Genomic DNA, 20076 nt, shown 5'->3' on the forward strand with positions numbered 1-20076 from the left:
CTGAGGGAAAGATGTATAGCAGAACATGGGAAAGCTGGGTGCTGAAGGAAAGAGGGATATCAGAGCATGGGAAAACTGGGTGCTGAGTAAAATATGTATAGAAGACCAGGGGAAGTAGCGATGTGTCGGTCGTGAATGATCCGACACAAAGATCCGGCTCCCTGCTGTGACCGACAGGAGCCGGATCACCAGTGAGAGCCACTAAAATCTCGAAACGGGTCTTTTTGCAGCTGAAATCCCGCCCACCTGTGACTAAACTCCGCCTACTCAACAATCTAATTGGTCACTTGTAAGTGGGCAGGGTTTAGCTGCGGGTGGACGGGGTTTTGGCTGCGTTACTTTAATCTTAAATATGTGTTCACCTGAGGTGAACAAATATTTAATAAGGAGCAAAGAACGATCTGAAAGATCCGGCTCTTTTTGGTGAGCGGAGCCATAGGAACTGAATTAGCAAAAAGAGCCGGACTGCCCATTACTAGTTCACACGCAATTCTGCTCCGCACACATCGTACACTGTGGTTTCGCTCAGCACATGTCATACACACACACACACGATGCACACGCGGCTCTGCTCAGTACACAGTGTACACATGCAGCTTCACTGCATACACATCATACACGCAGCTCCACTCCACACTTCATATACACACCTCGGCTATGCTTCATACACATCGTACACCCGCGGCTCCGCTCTGTACATGTGCAACTACGCTCCATACATGCGCAGGTCCGCTCAGCATCCATTGTCTGTCGTTCACAGCATGGATTTAAAGTTCTCTAAATCCCCTGATATCTCTCTCTATAAGGCTGGAGTCACACTTGTGAGAGACTCGCATCGTATCACCCGGCATGGACACACTCTCTCCTGACAGGAGCGGGTCTGCTGCATGTATTTCTATGCAGCTGAGATGCTCCTGTCAGGAGAGCTGCAGGCCATGCCGGGTGATGTGATGCAAGACTTGCCCGAGTCTCTCACAAGTGTGACTCTGACCTAACTGGCAGTAATTAGCTTGGTCAATAACACTGCGCTGAAGAAGGTTTGAGTTTTAAAAAAGAAACTAAATGTCCAAAAATTGTCCCTGTTTGAGATCAGGCAGCCAGTTCTCTCATTGTAAGGCCAGGCAGCCAGATCTCCTCAGTGTGTGGTGGTTGGGATGGAAAGCTGAAGCAGGGGCTGTGGGGAGGATACACCTGAATGGACTGGCACCTCCAGAGCCTTTGCTGTGCTGTGTGACAAGCTGGGCTTTTGCTTTGCATTCCTGTCTGAGGTAAGGCCTTGTATTCTCTGTTTGTTATCAGTGTGAATAAAACCCTGACTTTTCCCACTGAACCCCCGTGTATGCCTCTCTACTGCGTCCCTGCATCGCCTCCAGCACTGATTCCCTACAGCTCCTTCCAGGCCAGTGGGTGTGACCGGCTTGGTTGGTTGGCATGGCGATGTTTCCTCCCATCCACTATAATCATGTAAGGGGGGCTCCCCCCCTGCGCGCTCCTCTCCTGGGGGTCTTATCCCCACTCCCCCGCTTCTATTAAATAACAACTCCATGACCACGTGGACTAGAAAAATGATGTTTATTCCATCTGGAAATGTGGAGCCGCGCACTAGATATATGGCTGCTCTGTGCTTACAGGACCTGTGATGATGTCATAGTCATGTGATCAGTCACATGGGGGGAGGAGCCATTCTACAGTTTACAGGAAGAGAAGTGGTTTCCCCTGTATGAAGCGGCCGCATGTAAGAGAAGAAGCTGCAGAGAGGGAGAGAGTCGGGTAATGATGGCGCCGAGAACAGACTGTGTGTGATAAAGGGGAGCGGGAAAATCCTGGTGGCAGAGGGAGCGGAGCTTTCACCACTAGGATTTAGTCACAGCCATATATCCAGTGTGCTGCTCTGCAGGAGGAGGGATGTGGAGATTCCCCATTACATTAACCCCCTCAGTGCTGCTCACACTCCAGGAGACAGAACGTGTTCCCGTCTGTGCGGCTCTATCAGGAGATCTGTCTGTATGGGATTAGATTGGGTCACTTCCCTCCTGACGCCGCTCGCTGCTCTGTTACTGTACAGTCTCCATTATGGCCGTCGCCCGCTCCATGTTGTCACTATCAGGAGATATTAATGCTCTATCATTATCTGTTACTTACGGCCCCGGGTCTATGTTCTGTGATAAATCTCTGTGTGACTATAGGTGGATTGTGTGTTATACCGGGGGCAGGACGGGGCCAGGACTGGATGTAGGGATCATGTGAAGCCGGTAACAGCTCCGGAGATTCCTTACATGGGGTCTTTCTGATGTTACATCGTCATCTTCTCCCCATTCAGGTCCCTACAATATCGGATCCTCTCAGATCTTCTATAGAAGAGAATTCTCCTGATTGACCCATCAAGGATGGCTAAGGACAGGGACAAGATGGCGGAGAGGATATTACACCTCACCCTAGAGATCCTCTTCCGGCTTACTGGAGAGGTGAGAGATTCTGATGACGTCACATTACATCATTCTTATCTATGGGAATAACAGATGGACAGAACTGGAGAGGTGAGGACTCTGGAAATGTCTGTAGTGAGGTTTATTAATGTGTCTCTCCATATCCAGGATTACACAGTAGTGAAGAAGACCTCTAGTGAGCGCTGTCAGGACACTGTGTCTGAGGGATGGAGAGGACCCCTGAGCCCAATCACAGGGCTTCCACCTCACCCCCTGATACATGAGGACATCACTGAGCAGAAGATCCTAGAACTCGCCTACAAGATGATTGAGCTGCTGACTGGAGAGGTGACACTGCTGGGAATGCTGGGACATTATACAGTAACGCTATGAAGGGATCAGGGGGTGACAGTATCATTATGTGTCAGGTTCCTATAAGGTGTCAGGATGTCGCCGTCTATTTCTCCATGGAGGAGTGGGAGTATTTAGAAGGCCACAAAGATCTGTACAAGGAGGTCATGATGGAGGTTCCCCAGCCCCTCACACCACCAGGTAATAGACAGGACTAAATACACACAGCTTATCATTATCTGTATGTAAAGAATGAATTCAGCCCCTGTATGTGTTTCCTCCAGTTCTATCCAGTGAGAGGACAACACCAGAGAGATGTCCCCGTCCTCTTCTTCCACAGGACTGTAAACAAGAAGATCCCGATGTTCCTCAGGATGATCAGGTAGATGGAGAGAAGGTGTCTTGAAAGCTCCCCTATGATATGTAGATGGCTGTGAAGGTTAGAGATGGGTGAACCTTTCAAGGCTTGATTCGTCGAGCTAAACTGAACAAATGCCGAACCGAACTCCGAATCTTATCAAACAACATTGGATTCAATGGGAGGCCAAACATAAGGCAGAGAAAACAAATTTAGCGGAGTCTAAAAGCTTCCAAAAAATGCAGCCCTACTGTATTAGCAAAGCCATTAGCTTTCAAGACTAGTGAAACAACAAATATAGCGTTGGATGAGAGACAGGTGTAGGGCTGGTGCTCCCATACCTCTGCCAGTACAGACAAGACGCAACTTGTGGACCCATCTTGGAGTCTTGATATTTAAAAACATTTCAGGCAGACAGCAGGACAGTGGCATCACTTCCCCCCCCCCCCCTTCTTTATTTCCCCATAGTGTGTTTGCACAGCAGGGAGGTAAGGTCCATGCAATACACAGGATGTGGCCTGACATTTCCATTTTAAAAAGTGAGCACACAGCGACCATGCCTTTTCCAGCAGTGAATCCAGGCGGGAATAGTGCTCTAGAAATTTCTGTACAACCAGGTTGACCCATCCAATGCGCATGTGATGTCACCGAGGTGTAGTCCTGCCACCAGGTTTTCACCGTTATTGCACACTTCCTTCCTTGGCTCCAGGTTCAATGGAGACAACCATTGACCAAACTGGGCCTGTATGGTGGTCCACAACTATACGGCTGTGTGACTGCGTTCTCCTATGTATATGAACTTAAGCACTGTATTTTCATTTTAAAAAAATCAGCAGATAAATGAGTGACAGTAGTAGGCCTCTTGCTCCCAGAACCTTGACAGTATAGACAAGACACAACTTGGAGACCCATACTGGAGTCTTGATATTTAAAAACATTGCAGGCAGCATGATTAAACCCCCTCCCCCCCCCCCCCCCCCCCCCCCCCCCCCCCCCACACACACACACACACACACATTTCCCCATAGTGTGTTTCACCATATAATGACAGTACTCTGCATCAGGGTCCTGTAATTACAGTATATCCTGCAGCTCCACAATTGAAGCTTTATGTCACACAGCAATTCTCTCCAGGAGGTGCCAGGATCTTCCACTTCTTTATATAAGGAACATGACATTACTTTTTCTTGCCTTCACAGTCCTCAGATCTTAGTCCTATAGAGCATCTCTGGGACGAGGTAGAATGGGGTGTTCAGTGCCTGTCAGCTCCTCAGTGTAATTTTTGGTAAATGTAAGAAGCTTTCCTGTCCCCATGGGCCTGTAATCCTGCAGAACTATTTCATCACCTGGAATCTTATGTGATAAATTGCTGATCTCCTAAATGTCAAAGTAAATCCAATGCTACTAGATGGTGTCTGTAATAATGTGGCCATTCAGTGTATGGTTTATACTTGGAGGAGATGACAGGATAAAGCTGATCATAGACATTAGATGTTGTCTGGATCTTCTCACAATTTTCTGGTTATGGAGACTGCTGGTTACAATTAGGAGGTGACAGGTTGGATTATACAGGAGACCTGCAGCTCTGTGATATCTGCTGCTGTCAGTTTTGATCGTCATGTTCATTTATGATCTTTTCTGTTCTGAATCATTTCACGTGACTTCTCCATCTGTCTGTGACTTTACAATATTTGTTTCAGGGGGAAGATCTGACCCATATTAATACTACAGAGACATATGTGAGGGGTGATGAGCGGAGTAAAGAGGAGATTCCTACAGATAACCGCACAGGTGAGTAGTGACCACTAAATGCAGAGAAGTCACAGATTTTACTCCATCACTGGCTTCTACAATAACTTTATATGATTTATCAGAATGTGCTCACATGGAATTTTTGATTTGGACTTTACGCTTAAAAATGTAGGTGCAGCTTCATTAAAACTTGCACTGTGGACACCATTCATAATGAAGGGGTGTGTGAGGTAAGATGAGCCAAATTCATTAAGAGAAAATTGCCAGTTAATTAATTCTGCACGTCTTCTCTATGGCGAGTTCTTGCCAGAAATGCTGCTGCATTCAAGGCCTGGAGTAACATTTCTGCAGTACCTTACACCACCAGAGTAGAGGAACTTATGACCTATTCTCCGGAGGGGCGACACCGCGCCCTGTCCATGCTCTGCCCACTTTGGTGGATCTGGACAGGACTGATGTAAAAACATGCAAAGTTTCAAGATTTTGTGACTCCAAAGTGTTTTACTCCAAAAAACAGAAATCTGCCATAAACCCTTTGAATCAATTGTGTATTTGAGGGAAACGTCCAGGTATGGAATAGCTCAGGGGAAGGTTATTCTGTATCTTATGTGTCTCCTGGATCTGCTGGAGGCTTCTGTGTGAATTTTAGTAAAATGCCTTTCAGACGTCGTCCTGGTGTAGACAATACGTTTGATAAGGCTGGATGTAGACGGCCATGTAAATAATCGTGACCGTTATGTTTGCAGAATGTGGACCTGTTTGGCTTCTTGTGTAGCTCTAGATTTGTGCTGTTGATGGTGCACAAGCTGCCATCTATTGTATGAAATATCTTGGTACATTAATTAGTCTAGCATAAAGCAGAGATTAGCAAATTTGATGATAATTTACTTATCACAATTTGATCAACTTGTTTGATTTGCAGAGATAACCAATATTATTTTGCTGATAATTGCATGTTTGCGGCCAAGTGAGCTTAGAAATAATAATGATTTTTATATATCACACCAACATATACTACAGCAAATTTTACTGCAGCACTGTTCAAACAGGATAAAACATTAGAGTAACACGTAGTTCAATACATACGAAGAGGAGTGAGGAGCAGGAGCGTACATAGAAATTATGGGGTCCCATAGCAGCAAACCAAATTGGGTTCAACCACAAAAAAATAATATTCACTGGGGTATAGGAAATCCAGGTATTCCAGAGTTTAATCCTAGCACTATGGTCCTTGATTAGGTGCACCTGCATAGCTATGACTAGAACCAGACATTGCGTCACTTGTTGTTCAGTTGGGGGGGAGTTGAGCAAAGTGGAGTGTGCTGAGACTGGAGAAAGGAAGTCTGCTCTGCAAGAAGAGGTGAGCTGAAACTGTGTGCTTGGTGATCATGTATAATACTAGTGTGATCTACTGACTGGAGGAAAATGTTGAGGCTTTCCTGACTGTCTTTAAGAGGGTGACAGAACAATAGACAGAGGTCCTAGCTCTATACCTTACTGGGGACCCACAGAAAGCATACTACGACCTTCCTCTGTAATCTGAAGGTGGAGATTATGGCATGTTTGCATGTAACCCTGGCTGTTAGTGCACAACTTAGGCTATGTGCACACACTGCTTTTTTTTGACGCTGCGTTTTTGTGCGTTTTTGGCCGCTAAAAACGCACAAAAACGCACCTGCGTTGAAAAAACGCGGCAAAAAACGCACACGTTTTGCCGCGATTTGGTGCGTTTTTTGCTGCGTTTTGCTGTGTTTTTGCTCACTGCGTCCTTATGCGTTTTTTATCAGTGAACAAAAAAAAAAGTCTGTCATTTCCTTCTTCAATGTGTTCTTCATTCTCAGCAGACAGCAGACAGCTGCAGAACTACAAGGCTCAGCATACTCCATCCAATAGTGTATGCAGGAGAGCAGACAGCAGCTGTCGAACTACAAGGCTCAGCATCCTCCTTCCAGGACTGTATGCAGGATTTCTTTGCCCCCCCAAACAAAAAAAAATGACGTGGGCTTCGCCATATTTTTGTATGCTAGCCGGGTACAGCAGGCAGGTACGGGCTGCCCCCAACCCCCAGCTGCCTATTTGTACCCGGCTGGGAACCAAAAATATAGGGAAGCCCTTTTTTTTTTTTAAATTATTTCATGAATTTCATGAAATAATTTAAAAAAAAAAATGACGTGAGCTTCGCCCAATTTTTAAGTCCAGCCGGGTACAACTAGGCAGCTGGGGATTGGAATCCACAGTGCAGGGTGCCCATGCTTTCTGGGCACCCCCGCTGTGAATTGCAGTCCTGCAGCCACCCCAGAAAATGGCGCTTTCATAGAAGCGCCATCTTCTGGCGCTGTATCCAACTCTTCCAGCTGCCCTGAAGCCGGGTGGCTCGCCGGGTAATAATGGGGTTAGGGCTAGCTGTATAGCTGGCCTTAAGCCCGAAATTCATGGTGTCACGCCAATATTAGACATGGCCACCATGAATTTCTAGTAAAGATAAAAAAAAAACACAACACACAGAAAAATATTTTTATTAGAAATAAAACACAACACAATTAGTGACTCCATCTTTATTGAAATAAAGAACCCCCCCCTCCGCAGTAATCCTGTGTCAAGGGTCCCGCGCCGTCCAATCCGGATCCAATATCATCTGATCGGTTTGCTGGAAGGCAAAGTGATCAGATGATGTGTCAGGATCAAGTGCCTGAATCCCATCACACATCAGCTGATTGTATAAAAGCAGTTTATACAATCAGTAGATGCATCGGTGCAAAAAAAAAAAAAAAAAATAATACTCACTTATGTGCTGATTACCGGCAGCTCCTGCAGCGATGGGGCGGGAGTCTGATCCCGTCCGATCGCTGCAGCAGCTGCCGGTAATCAGGGATGAAGTCTCCGGACGCATCCGCTGATACCGGCCGGGCGCCCGTGTCACCGCGATTCTTACGATCACCTGATGCGTCAGGTGACTGCATCAGGTGATCCATCGCCAGGTCCTGCATCCATCGGAGCTTTCCTGGCCGTCTGCACACAGCCGGAGCGGGGGGTGGCGATACCGTGAGAGGAGATGGGAGCGGGCATGGCACCGGGAGGCTGCAGACAGGTGAGTATAACTTTTTTTTTTTTTTTTTTTTCTACTGTTAACTTTTGTTTTCGCAGCCGCTTCCACCTCCCGCCCAGACATGGCGCCGCACGGCAGCATACATGCACAGGACGGGAGATGGACGCGGCGGTGACGGTACCGGGAGGATTCACGCTTCTGTATGTACTGACAGAAGGAATCCTCTTCCTGTACACGTCACTTTACTACCCACCTCCTGCGTTTATAGCTGCGTTTTTGGTCTTAGAAACGCACCAAAACGCAGCTATTTGCGTTTCTCATTGCGTCTTTCAACATCCCATTGAACTCAATGGATGAAAAACGCGGTGAAAAACGCTGGAATTATTGACATGCTGCGCTTTTGTGGTCACCACAAAAACGCAGCTGAAAAAAAACGCTGTGTGGGGACAGCAAAAATGAAAACTCATAGACTTTGCTGGGGAAGCAAAGTCATGCAGTTTTGAGGCCAAAAACGCACCCGAAAAACGCGCAAAAACGCCGAGAAAAACGCACTGTGTGCACATAGCCTTATACACCCCTGGCGCTACAAAAGTGTAACAATGGCTGCAGCCTGAGACTTGCTTTCCAGCAAAGTTGATGAGTGGTAGTAGACCAATTTATTCACTCACTATCTAAATCGATACAAAGCTAGTTTGCCCACAGAGATCTCCAGAATGCAGACAACCTCGTGGAAAGACATTTGGCCGTAGAAAACTGCTTGAACAATAAGAGGAGCCTGAGGTCACCTTTCTGGGATACCAAAAACATTGGTCCACGTCTGAGCTGCTCACAAAGACCCACGATGGATCAAAGCTGGCTTCAAGGCCAGGGGTATGTCTCTTACTGTTGTCTGTTGGAGGTGTCGTGACCCCGGGACTTTTATCGGGTCTTTGCCCACTGGTATCAGAATTGATGAACTATTCCATTGGCTGACGAGTCTCATTTGTTTGCACATTCCATGTGCAGTGCTATACCCACACCTAGGTGAGGGACCTCAGCTATGCCAGGTGACTGTGGACGGCATCAAAGTGATGCGACTACTGCACTCAGGGAGTTTGGCAACCCTGGTATGGGCCACATTTCTGCATTTGCTTGTTACTGGGGTGGGGGTAAGATGGATCCATGGAAGTGCCAATAACTATCTCTTGGCCCAGGCCACGTATATTGCACAAACTGTGGTTCTGTGTCCAATGAAATAGGAGTGGTCAAGGAAATCTGAGGGGGGGGGGGAGAGGTCTGAAATGTAATGGGAACAGCATGGGGAAAATGCCTGGATGCTGCTGTCAACAAATACATAAAAAAAGGCTTCTTACTTTTGATAACTAAGCAAGGTAAAGCAGGCAACTGGGGGCTGAGCTGATATCAGCTGGGAAGGGCCATGGTTATTTTTCCCTTTGCGGACTAAAATAGAAGCCTACAGCCACCCTAGCAGTGGCACATCACATTAGATGCCCTAATTCTAGCGCTTTGCCTGGCTCTTGCCGATTGCCTGGTGTGGTGGCAATCAGGGTATTGGATTTTGGAGTTAATGTCAGCTGTGAATTGTTAGCTGGCATTAAGCCAAGGGTTTAGTATTGGATAGGAGACACCCTCATTAATAACCCAGTAAGTAAAAAAAGAAGAAAAAAACAAAGGGAAAAATACTTTAATTTGACTAAAGTCTCCCCTACACTATCCCTTATTCAGAAATTTATCTAAAAAAAAAAGACGAAGAAAGCCATGAAGATTTCAAAGTAATCCAACTTAGTCCAAAAATGTAAACATAAAAAAACGTAAAATGTAATAATTAAAGAAATAAAAGCAAGAGACAGTCCCTCGTTCACCACTTTGTTAGTGTGACGCCCTGGACTAGCCAGGTAGTCACAGATAGCGGCCCGCACAACACCAGTCCCATACAAGGTAACACCAGCCAAACCATAAACCCTAGTCACCTCCCTCAGTGCATGATGGACACACCAGGGGGCGGAGCAAGGCGGTTGGTACGCCCACCGAGGAGTTCAGAGGGCCTGAGGCAGGAAACACAGTGCAGTTTGACAGAGTTCAGTTTGAGTGTTGAGGAGTGAGGAGGTCAGGCCTGTAGTACAAAATGGATACAGCCGCACACTAAATGCCATCAATGTATAAGGGAACTCTGGTGCTGCATTACTGCTATATGAAAAAATGAGATTTTTAGTTTATGAATTGGCCAATGCATGTAAGCCCGGAAAACAACGGCAAGGTAAATTTCAATATTCCGGGTCCCTAACTAAAATGCCACTATCTAGGTTAAAAACATCCTTGTCTGGGCAGCTAGACTAAAAATCTAACTTGAAATGCCACTATCTGGACTAACCTCCATGTCTGGGCAGCTAGAACTCCTGATATAAGGATTGTGAACACAGCCTGGTTTATAGGGCGGATGTGCAGGTCAGTCTTTTGAAATATTTGCAGTGAGTTTTTTTCTGACTGAGCACTCCGCCCTATAAACCAGGCGGGAAAGCACCCGAATTGGCACAACTAATGCATGCACCACTTCTGGTTGCAGTTGCATTCTGGTATTTTTTGACTGGGAAGGGAAAAAATAACCAAGGGCCTACCCGGTCTGATAATATAAGCTCGCAGCCATCTGTTTATCCTTGGTTAGTTAAAAAAAAAAAAAAAAAAGATTTGGTTTCCCCCTATTTTTTATAATTATTTTTTTTTTTTTTAGCTTAAAACAAGCTAAACACCCTTTATTGCCACATGAAAGGCACTAAAGGGTGTAAGTTTATAATATGTAGGGGGTGGGACGTTATATGGCTGCAGAATCTCTATCTATTCTATATACTTAAAGGAGTTGTCCGACATTAGCTTAACAAAAATTTTTGAGTTTATCTGTGCTGTATTGTCATATAAATCACACCTACATTGTTATTTTCTGTTTTCTAACTTTTGTTCCTCTTGAATTATACCTTTATTCTCTGCAGCTTCTTGTTTACATTCAGATCCAGCAAACATGACCACTTCCTGTGCAAAACCTCAGTCAGAGCTGTCACCGCCCAGCCTCAGTGTCCAGCCCCACCCCAGTGTCCAGCCTCGCCCCCTGCACACACAGTCCCTGTCAGTATATTCTTCCCCAGCACCTGACCTGGTATCACTACAGCATTGCAAATAACAGCCTCACATCGGGGTCTGCACCGCACACATATGTCTCTGCACACGCACACACATGGCTCTGCACCGTACACATGGCTCTGCACACGCATGGCTCTGCACCGTACACATGGCTCTGCACCGTACACATGGCTCTGCACCGTACACATGGCTCTGCACCGTACACATGGCTCTGCACCGTACACATGGCTCTGCACCGTACACATGGCTCTGCACACGCATGGCTCTGCACCGTACACATGGCTCTGCACCGTACACATGGCTCTGCACACGCATGGCTCTGCACCGTACACATGGCTCTGCACCGTACACACATGGCTCTGCACCGTACACACATGGCTCTGCACCGTACACATGGCTCTGCACACGCATGGCTCTGCACCGTACACATGGCTCTGCACCGTACACATGGCTCTGCACCGTACACATGGCTCTGCACCGTACACATGGCTCTGCACATGCATGGCTCTGCACCGTACACATGGCTCTGCACCGTACACATGGCTCTGCACATGCATGGCTCTGCACATGCATGGCTCTGCACCGTACACATGGCTCTGCACCGTACACACATGGCTCTGCACCGTACACACATGGCTCTGCACCGTACACACATGGCTCTGCACCGTACACACATGGCTCTGCACCGTACACACATGGCTCTGCACCGTACACACATGGCTCTGCACCGTACACACATGGCTCTGCACCGTACACACATGGCTCTGCACCGTACACGCATGGCTCTGCACCGTACACATGGCTCTGCACACGCATGGCTCTGCACCGTACACATGGCTCTGCACCGTACACATGGCTCTGCACCGTACACATGGCTCTGCACCGTACACACATGGCTCTGCACCGTACACACATGGCTCTGCACCGTACACACATGGCTCTGCACCGTACACACATGGCTCTGCACCGTACACACATGGCTCTGCACCGTACACATGGCTCTGCACCGTACACACATGGCTCTGCACCGTACACACATGGCTCTGCACCGTACACACATGGCTCTGCACCGTACACATGGCTCTGCACCGTACACATGGCTCTGCACCGTACACATGGCTCTGCACCGTACACATGGCTCTGCACCGTACACATGGCTCTGCACCGTACACATGGCTCTGCACCGTACACACATGGCTCTGCACCGTACACACATGGCTCTGCACCGTACACACATGGCTCTGCACCGTACACACATGGCTCTGCACCGTACACACATGGCTCTGCACCGTACACACATGGCTCTGCACCGTACACACATGGCTCTGCACCGTACACATGGCTCTGCACATGCATGGCTCTGCACCGTACACATGGCTCTGCACCGTACACACATGGCTCTGCACCGTACACATGGCTCTGCACACGCATGGCTCTGCACTGTACACGCACACACATGGCTCTGCACACGCACACACATGGCTCTGCAACCCCCCCATCCCCATCGGGAACACATGTGGAGTACATACTCACCCGTCCTCGGTCCCCGCCGCTCCTGCACGTTCGTCCGCTGTCTGTGCTCTCTTCAGCACAGTAGTGACGTCACCGCTGTGCTGCAGAGCGCACAGACAGCGGGAGGGACAGTGACTTCTCATCAGCACATTCAAATGTACCGGCATCGGTGATCTGTGATGCCGGTACATTTGAATGTGCGATCCTGGGCAGGGGGCCCGGTGCTGGAGCTGACACTACGGCAGCTGCCGCCAGGCCCCGCCCCCAAATCACGGACCCCACAGCAGTGCAGGGGGAGGTTACTGGAGGTGCAGGGGAATGTGTGGGAGGGTGCAGGGAAGGGGGGCGGTGACTCCTCGCACTGTAGTCGCCCAGCAGGGAGGTGACATGCTGCTCCACATTTGCATGTCAACATGGCCCTGCCCATGTAGACGTGCAAAGACCGGAAGCAGCAAAATCGCGGCAGGAGCGGTCACATGACCGCTCTGAGCCGGGGGAGAGGGGGCTGACAGCGGGGCAGGTAAGTGGTCTCTATCTACTTACCTGCCCCAATGTAGCCCAATAGGGAAATAAAAAAAAAAAGTCAAAGAAGCCGGATAACCCCTTTAAGGCTGTGTGCATGTGTTTTTGCCGACTGTTTTTTTTTTTTCCTCCAATATTTTTTTTTGATTGCTGATTTGTTACAAAACGTTAAGCATACCTTGTTGGCAACAAAATCAATGAGACTCCTGAAGTGTCATGCACACAATGTTTGTTTATTTCTGACTTGCAGATTTGGTACAGAAAAAAATCTGCAGCATGTCCATTCTTTCAATGCTTTTGCCGTATTTTTTTTATGCGCTTTTTTTATTGTTTTGTCACAAAACCTGAAGGAAATCTTGATGCCAGCAAAGTCAGTGAGAATCCTGAAGTGCCATACACACAAGTGAGCGTAGGTGCGGCATTCATGTGGAAATTTAGCTGACTTTTGGGGACACCCTACCTCTCATCGCATGCAGTGGTGTAGAGGAAAAATACTATGCTATGGTTGCCGGGGAGGAGTTCCTGTTTGAAAATTTTAAAAAACATTTTTTTTTTTTTGTTTACCTCGGCAATCTAAATTTAAATCTACATTTAATGGACTCTAGAGGAAAGGGGTCTGCAAACACCACTGAGAATAGGAGGAAATGGAATCCTGGCTATGGAAAAGGACTTTCCAACTCATACTGGACTCGCAATGCATAAATACTGAATTAATTTTTATTCTCCCCCCTCTTTTTTTTTTTTTTTTTTGTTTTTTCTTTTTCCCCCCTCTCGCTTCACTTATTCCACCCTCTGTCTTCTTCTTATACTACTTTTCTCTTCTTTGTTTTACCCACTTCCCCTCCCCCTTTCTTTCTCCCTTTTTTTTTTTTCCCCTTCTTCTTTCCCGTAACTTGCTTTCGTTCTTCCCCCTTATTTAAAAAATAAATAAATAAAAAAAAGGGCATTGCGAAAATATGGCAGGACTGCAATACTGATCAGATGGACAGCCGGATACCGTGCACGACAAACAGGCGGGGTCCGCCCCTCCTTCTGGAGGTCCTGGTTCTGGTGTTTTTGATGGTTGATAGGCAGGGCCGTATTTACCATTAGGCACCCGTGGTCCCATGCCTAGGGCGGCAGGATGCAGGGGGCGGCACCTTCTAGCAGTAAAAAAAAAAAAATATTTTTTTTTTTTTTTATACACATTCATTAAATCTGCTGTATTTTCGGAGGGGGGGAGAGGCGCACCTTTATTTATTTGTATCCGCGTCAATTAAGACGCGAATGCAGACAAACCGCGGCGGCCGGGCACAGAGAGCTGATTGACCCCGGAACTTCCGGGGTCACAGGCGCGCCAATCAGCTCCTTCCTCTGTGCTGCGTCCAATGCTGTGTGGATTTCACATGCAGAGCTCACAGCAGGACGCCGCAGAGGACGCCGCGATGGAAGCCGGTGTCAGAAGAGGATACTCACGTGAGCCAGGAAGATGACGGCGGGCCGTGGAGCAGGTAAGTGCTCGCAGAGCTGAAGATTCATAAGGAGCGTGGGGGTGTCTCTAATGCAGACTGGAGATCTGCGTATGGGGTGGAAGGAGAGAGGCTGATACTGGGGGAGACTTGGAAGAAGAGAAGCTGATACTGGGGGAGGCTGGGAGGAGAGAGTATGATGCTGGGAGGGGGGAGGCTGATGTTGCGGAAGGCTGGGATGGGGGGAGGCTGACGCTGGGGGAGGCTGGGAGGAGGGAGGCTGATGCTGAGGGAGGCTGATGCTGGGGGAGGCTGGGAGGAGAGAGGCTGATGCTGGGGGAGGCTGGGAGGAGAGAGGCTGATGCTGGGGGAGGCTGGGAGGAGAGAGGCTGATGCTGGGGGAGGCTGGGAGGAGAGAGGCTGATACTGGGGCAGGCTGGGAGGAGAGAGGCTGATGTTGGGGGAGGCTAGGAGGAGAGAGGTTGATGCTGGGGGAGGCTGGGAGGAGAGAGGCTGATGCTGGGGGAGGCTGATGCTGGGAGAGTTTGGGAGGAGAGAGGCTTGTGCTGGGGAAGCTGGGAGGAGGGAGGCTGATGCTGGGGGAGGCTGGGAGGAGGGAGGCTGATGCTGAGGGAGGCTGGGAGGGGTGAGGCTGGGAGGAGAGAGGCTGGGAGGAAAGAGGCTGATGCTGGGGGAGGCTGGGAGGAGGGAGGCTGATGCTGAGGGAGGCTGATGCTGGGGGAGGCTGGGAGGAGAGAGGCTGATGCTGGGAGAGGCTGGGAGGAGAGAGGCTGATGCTGCGGGAGGCTCGGAGGAGAGGCTGATGCTGAGGGAGGCTGATGCTGGGGGAGGCTAGGAGGGGGGAGGCTGATGCTGGGAGGAGGGAGGCTGATGCTGAGGGAGGCTGATGTTGGGGGAGGCTGGGAGAAGAGAGGCTGATGCTGGGGGAGGCTGATGCTGGGGGAGGCTGTGAGAGGGGAGGCTGTGAGAGGGGAGGCTGGGAGGGGGGAGGCTGATGCTGGGAGGGGGGAGGCTGATGCTGGGGGAGGCTGGGAGGGTGGAGGCTGATGCTGGGGGAGGCTGGGAGGAGAGAGGCTGATGCTGGGGGAGGCTGATGCTGGGAGAGTTTGGGAGGAGAGAGGCTGATGCTGGGGCAGGCTGGGAGGAGAGAGGCTGATGCTGAGGGAGGCTGATGTTGGGGGAGACTGGGAGGAGAGAGGCTGATGCTGGGGGAGGCTGGGAGAAGAGAGGCTGATGCTGGGGGGAGGCTGATGCTGGGGGGAGGCTGATGCTGGGAGAGGCTGTGAGAGGGGAGGCTGGGAGGGGGGAGGCTGATGCTGGGAGGGTAGAGGCTGATGCTGGGAGGAGAGAGGGGGAGGCTGGGAGGAGAGAGGCTGATGCTGGGGGAGGCTGATGCTGGGAGAGTTTGGGAGGAGAGAGGCTGATGCTGGGGGAGGCTGGGAGGGTGGAGGTTGATGCTGGGGGAGGCTGGGAGGAGAGAGGGGGAGGCTGGGAGGAGAGAGGCTGATGCTGGGGGAGGCTGATGCTGAGAGAGTTTGGGAGGAGAGAGGCTGATGCTGGGGTTTGACTGGGAGGAGAGAGGCTGGTACTGGGGAGGCTGGGAGGAGGGAGGCTGATGCTGGGGGAGGCTGGGAGGAGGGAGGCTGATGCTGAGGGAGGCGTGAGGCTGGCAGGAGAGAGGCTGGGAGGAAAGAGGCTGATTCTGGGGGAGGCTGGGAGGAGGGAGGCTGATGCTGAGGGAGGCTGGGAGGAGAGAGGCTGATGCTGGGAGAGGCTGGGAGGAAAGAGGCTGATGCTGCGGGAGGCTCGGAGGAGAGAGGCTGATGCTGAGGGAGGCTGATGCTGGGGGAGGCTGGGAGGAGAGAGGCTGATGCTGGGGGCGGCTAGGAGGGGGGAGGCTGATGTTGGGGGAGACTGGGAGGAGAGAGGCTGATGCTGGGGGAGGCTGGGAGGAGAGAGGCTGATGCTGGGGGAGGCTGATGCTGGGAGAGTTTGGGAGGAGAGAGGCTGATGCTGGGGGAGGCTGATGCTGGGGGAGGCTGGGAGGAGAGAGGCTGATGCTGGGGGCGGCTAGGAGGGGGGAGGCTGATGCTGGGGGAGGCTGGGAGGAGGGAGGCTGATGCTGAGGGAGGCTGATGTTGGGGGAGACTGGGAGGAGAGAGGCTGATGCTGGGGGAGGCTGGGAGGAGAGAGGCTGATGCTGGGGGAGGCTGATGCTGGGAGAGTTTGGGAGGAGAGAGGCTGATGCTGGGGGAGGCTGGGAGGAGAGAGGCTGATGCTGGGGGAGGCTGATACTGGGAGAGGCTGTGAGAGGGGAGGCTGGGAGGGGGGAGGCTGATGCTGGGGGAGGCTGGGAGGGTGGAGGCTGATGCTGGGGGAGGCTGGGAGGAGTGAGGCTGATGCTGGGGGAGGCTGGGGGCAGAGAGGCTGATGCTGGGGGCAGAGAGGCTGATGCTGGGGGCAGAGAGGCTGATGCTGGGGGCAGAGAGGCTGATGCTGGGGGCAGAGAGGCTGATGCTGGGGGAAGCTGGGGGAGAGAGGCTGATGCTGGGGGAGAGAGGCTGAAGCTGGGGGACGCTGGGGGGGGAGAGCGGCTGCTGCTGGGGGAATGGGAGAGAGGGGCCAATCCTAGAGACAGAGGACAAGGGTTGAGGGATAGTGCAATGACAAAATCGATGGCGGGGGAGTGTAAGGACTCAGAATGAGAGGGGGGCAGCATTGGGATCTCATTATGGAGAAGGGGCAGCATGTGTGGGCTCAGTATGGAGTGGAGCAATGTAGGGGAGTCAATATCAAGAGTGGGGTAGTGTGTGTGTGTGTGTGTGTGTGGGAGGGGTGTCTCAGCATAAGCGTTAGTGTGGTGGTCTTAGTATGATGAATGGGGCAGCATGGAGGTGTCATTATGAAAAAGAGGAAGGCAGCATTAGGAGCTCATGGAGAGGGGCAGCATGCATGGGACATTGTGAGGAGGGAACAGCATGCATGGGAAACTGTGAGGAGGGAGCAGCATGCATGGGACATTGTGAGGACGGGGAAGCATGCATGGGACATTGTGAGGAGGGGGAAGCACGCATGGGACATTGTGAGGAGGGGGCAGCACGCATGGGACATTGTGAGGAGGGGGCAGCACGCATGGGAAACTGAGGAGGGAGCAGCATGCATGGGACATTGGGAGGAGGGGCAACATGCATGGGACATTGTGAGGGGGGACAGCATGCATGGGACATTGTGAGGAGGGAGCAGCATGCATGGGACATTGGGAGGAGGGGCAACATGCATGGGACATTGGGAGGAGGGGCAACATGCATGGGACATTGTGAGGGGGGACAGCATGCATGGGACATTGTGAGGAGGGAGCAGCATGCATGGGACACTGTGAGGAGGGGGCAGAATGCATGGGACATTGTGAGGAGGGGCAGCACGCATGGGACATTGTGAGGAGGGAGCAGCATGCATGGGACACTGAGGAGGGGGCAGAATGCATGGGTCATTGTGAGGAGGGGGCAGCATGCATGGGACACTGTGAGGAGGGGGCAGCATGCATGGGACATTGTGAGGAGGGGGCAGCATGCATGGGGCACTGTGAGGAGGGGGCAACATGCATGGGACACTGGAAGGGGCAGCATGCATGGGACATTGGGAGGAGGGGGCAGCATGCATGGACACTGTGAGGAGGGGGCAGCATGCATGGGACATTTGAGGAGGGGGCAGCATGCATGGGACATTTGAGGAGGGGGCAGCATGCATGGGACATTGTGAGGAGGGGGCAGCATGCATGGGACATTGTGAGGAGGGGGCAGCATGCATGGGACATTGTGAGGAGGGGGCAGCATGCATGGGACATTGTGAGGAGGGGGCAGCATGCATGGGACATTGTGAGGAGGGGGCAGCATGATGTGAGGTCAATGTGCAGATCATATTTCATAATTGAGGAAGGTGTGGTGGGTATAATTTATAAGGGAGGGCAGTGTATAGTTTATTAGGGGCAGTGTGACAGTCACAGTATATAAGTGGGGACGGTGTGGTGGGAATATTTTATACTCATGCTATGTTTGATGTGCCCGTGGTGATCCCCATTGGGGGGGGTTAGTGCCCTTCGTGTCTCATTGATACTTTTTCAAGTGTTTTACAGAGTAGATCTGCCTTAAACAGTTGTCGTGTGCGAAAACTCAGTTTTACGTTGTCACTAAGGGGCGCGACCACTTAAAGTGCCTAGGGCAGCACGAAGGCAAAATACAGCCCTGTTGATAGGGCCCTCTCCGTCGTAAATGAGGAAACACGACAAAAGATGGACACGGTATCTGGCAGACTTGCCAAGGCAAACATATGCCCTCCGTCCCTGATACAAAGGAGACTGGTGGCAACGATGTGTTACTATGTTTATTGTTGTGGGGGATGTTTATATTGAGGGGGTAGGGTGGGGGGGGTGGGCCTGTCGACTGTCTCATTTGGCCTATTAAGGAGCTCTGGGAGAACGAGAATTTGTCAATTAATCATATGGTGGGATGCATTAAGCTAATTAGTTGGAATGTTCGGGGCTTAGCAGTATTTCAAAAGGCAAGCAGTATTTCAATTTTTACGCACAGAAAAACCTGACCTAATTTGCTTGCAGGAAACACATGACACCGGAGAAGCTGCATCTACTGGATAGAAGGTGGCTCAGGGTGGGGTATCATTCTACATACAGTGCCTACAAGTAGTCTTCAACCCCCTGCAGATTTATCAGGTTTGATAAGATGCTAATAAGTTAGAGCCTGCAAACTTCAAACAAGAGCAGGATTTATTAACAGATGCATAAATCTTACAAACCAACAAGTTATGTTGCTCAGTTAAATTTTAATAAATTTTCAACATAAAAGTGTGGGTCAATTATTATTCAACCCCTAGGTTTAATATTTTGTGGAATAACCCTTGTTTGCAATTACAGCTAATAATCATCTTTTATAAGACCTGATCAGGCTGGCACAGGTCTCTGGAGTTATCTTGGCCCACTCCTCCATGCAGATCTTCTTCTCCAAGTTATCTAGGTTCTTTGGGTGTCTCATGTGGACTTTAATATTGAGCTCCTTCCACAAGTTTTCAATTGGGTTAAGGTCAGGAGACTGACTAGGCCACTGCAACACTTTGATTTTTTCCCTCTGGAACCAGGCCTTGGTTTTCTTGGCTGTGTGCTTTGGGTCGTTGTCTTGTTGGAAGATTAAATGACGACCCATCTTAAGATCCTTGATGGAGGAGCGGAGGTTCTTGGCCAAAATCTCCAGGTAGGCCGTGCTATCCATCTTCCCATGGATGCGGACCAGATGGCCAGGCCCCTTGGTTGAGAAACAGCCCCACAGCATGATGCTGCCACTACGATGCTTGACTGTAGGGATGGTATTCTTGGGGTCGTATGCAGTGCCATCCAGTCTCCAAACGTCACGTGTTTAGTTGGCACCAAAGATCTCGATCTTGGTCTCATCAGACCAGAGAACCTTGAACCAGTCTGTCTCAGAGTCCTCCAAGTGATCA

At 50.4% G+C, this 20076-nt stretch overlaps 1 protein-coding gene across 1 annotated transcript in view; it reads left to right on the forward strand.

The window, feature by feature from the left end:
* Positions 1 to 2641: 2641 nt before the first annotated feature.
* The window catches only part of LOC142312861 (uncharacterized), a 197425-nt gene continuing 179990 nt past the window's right edge, over positions 2642 to 20076 (forward strand). The window contains exons 1-4 of the mRNA XM_075351847.1: positions 2642 to 2774; positions 2855 to 2978; positions 3062 to 3159; positions 4836 to 4926. Coding sequence (XP_075207962.1) covers positions 2751 to 2774; positions 2855 to 2978; positions 3062 to 3159; positions 4836 to 4926 — 337 coding nt within the window. The 5' untranslated portion in view covers positions 2642 to 2750. The remainder of the gene's footprint in view (positions 2775 to 2854; positions 2979 to 3061; positions 3160 to 4835; positions 4927 to 20076) is intronic.

This window comes from Anomaloglossus baeobatrachus, chromosome 5 (genome assembly GCF_048569485.1).
Source record: "Anomaloglossus baeobatrachus isolate aAnoBae1 chromosome 5, aAnoBae1.hap1, whole genome shotgun sequence".
NCBI classification, from domain to species: Eukaryota; Metazoa; Chordata; class Amphibia; order Anura; family Aromobatidae; genus Anomaloglossus; species Anomaloglossus baeobatrachus.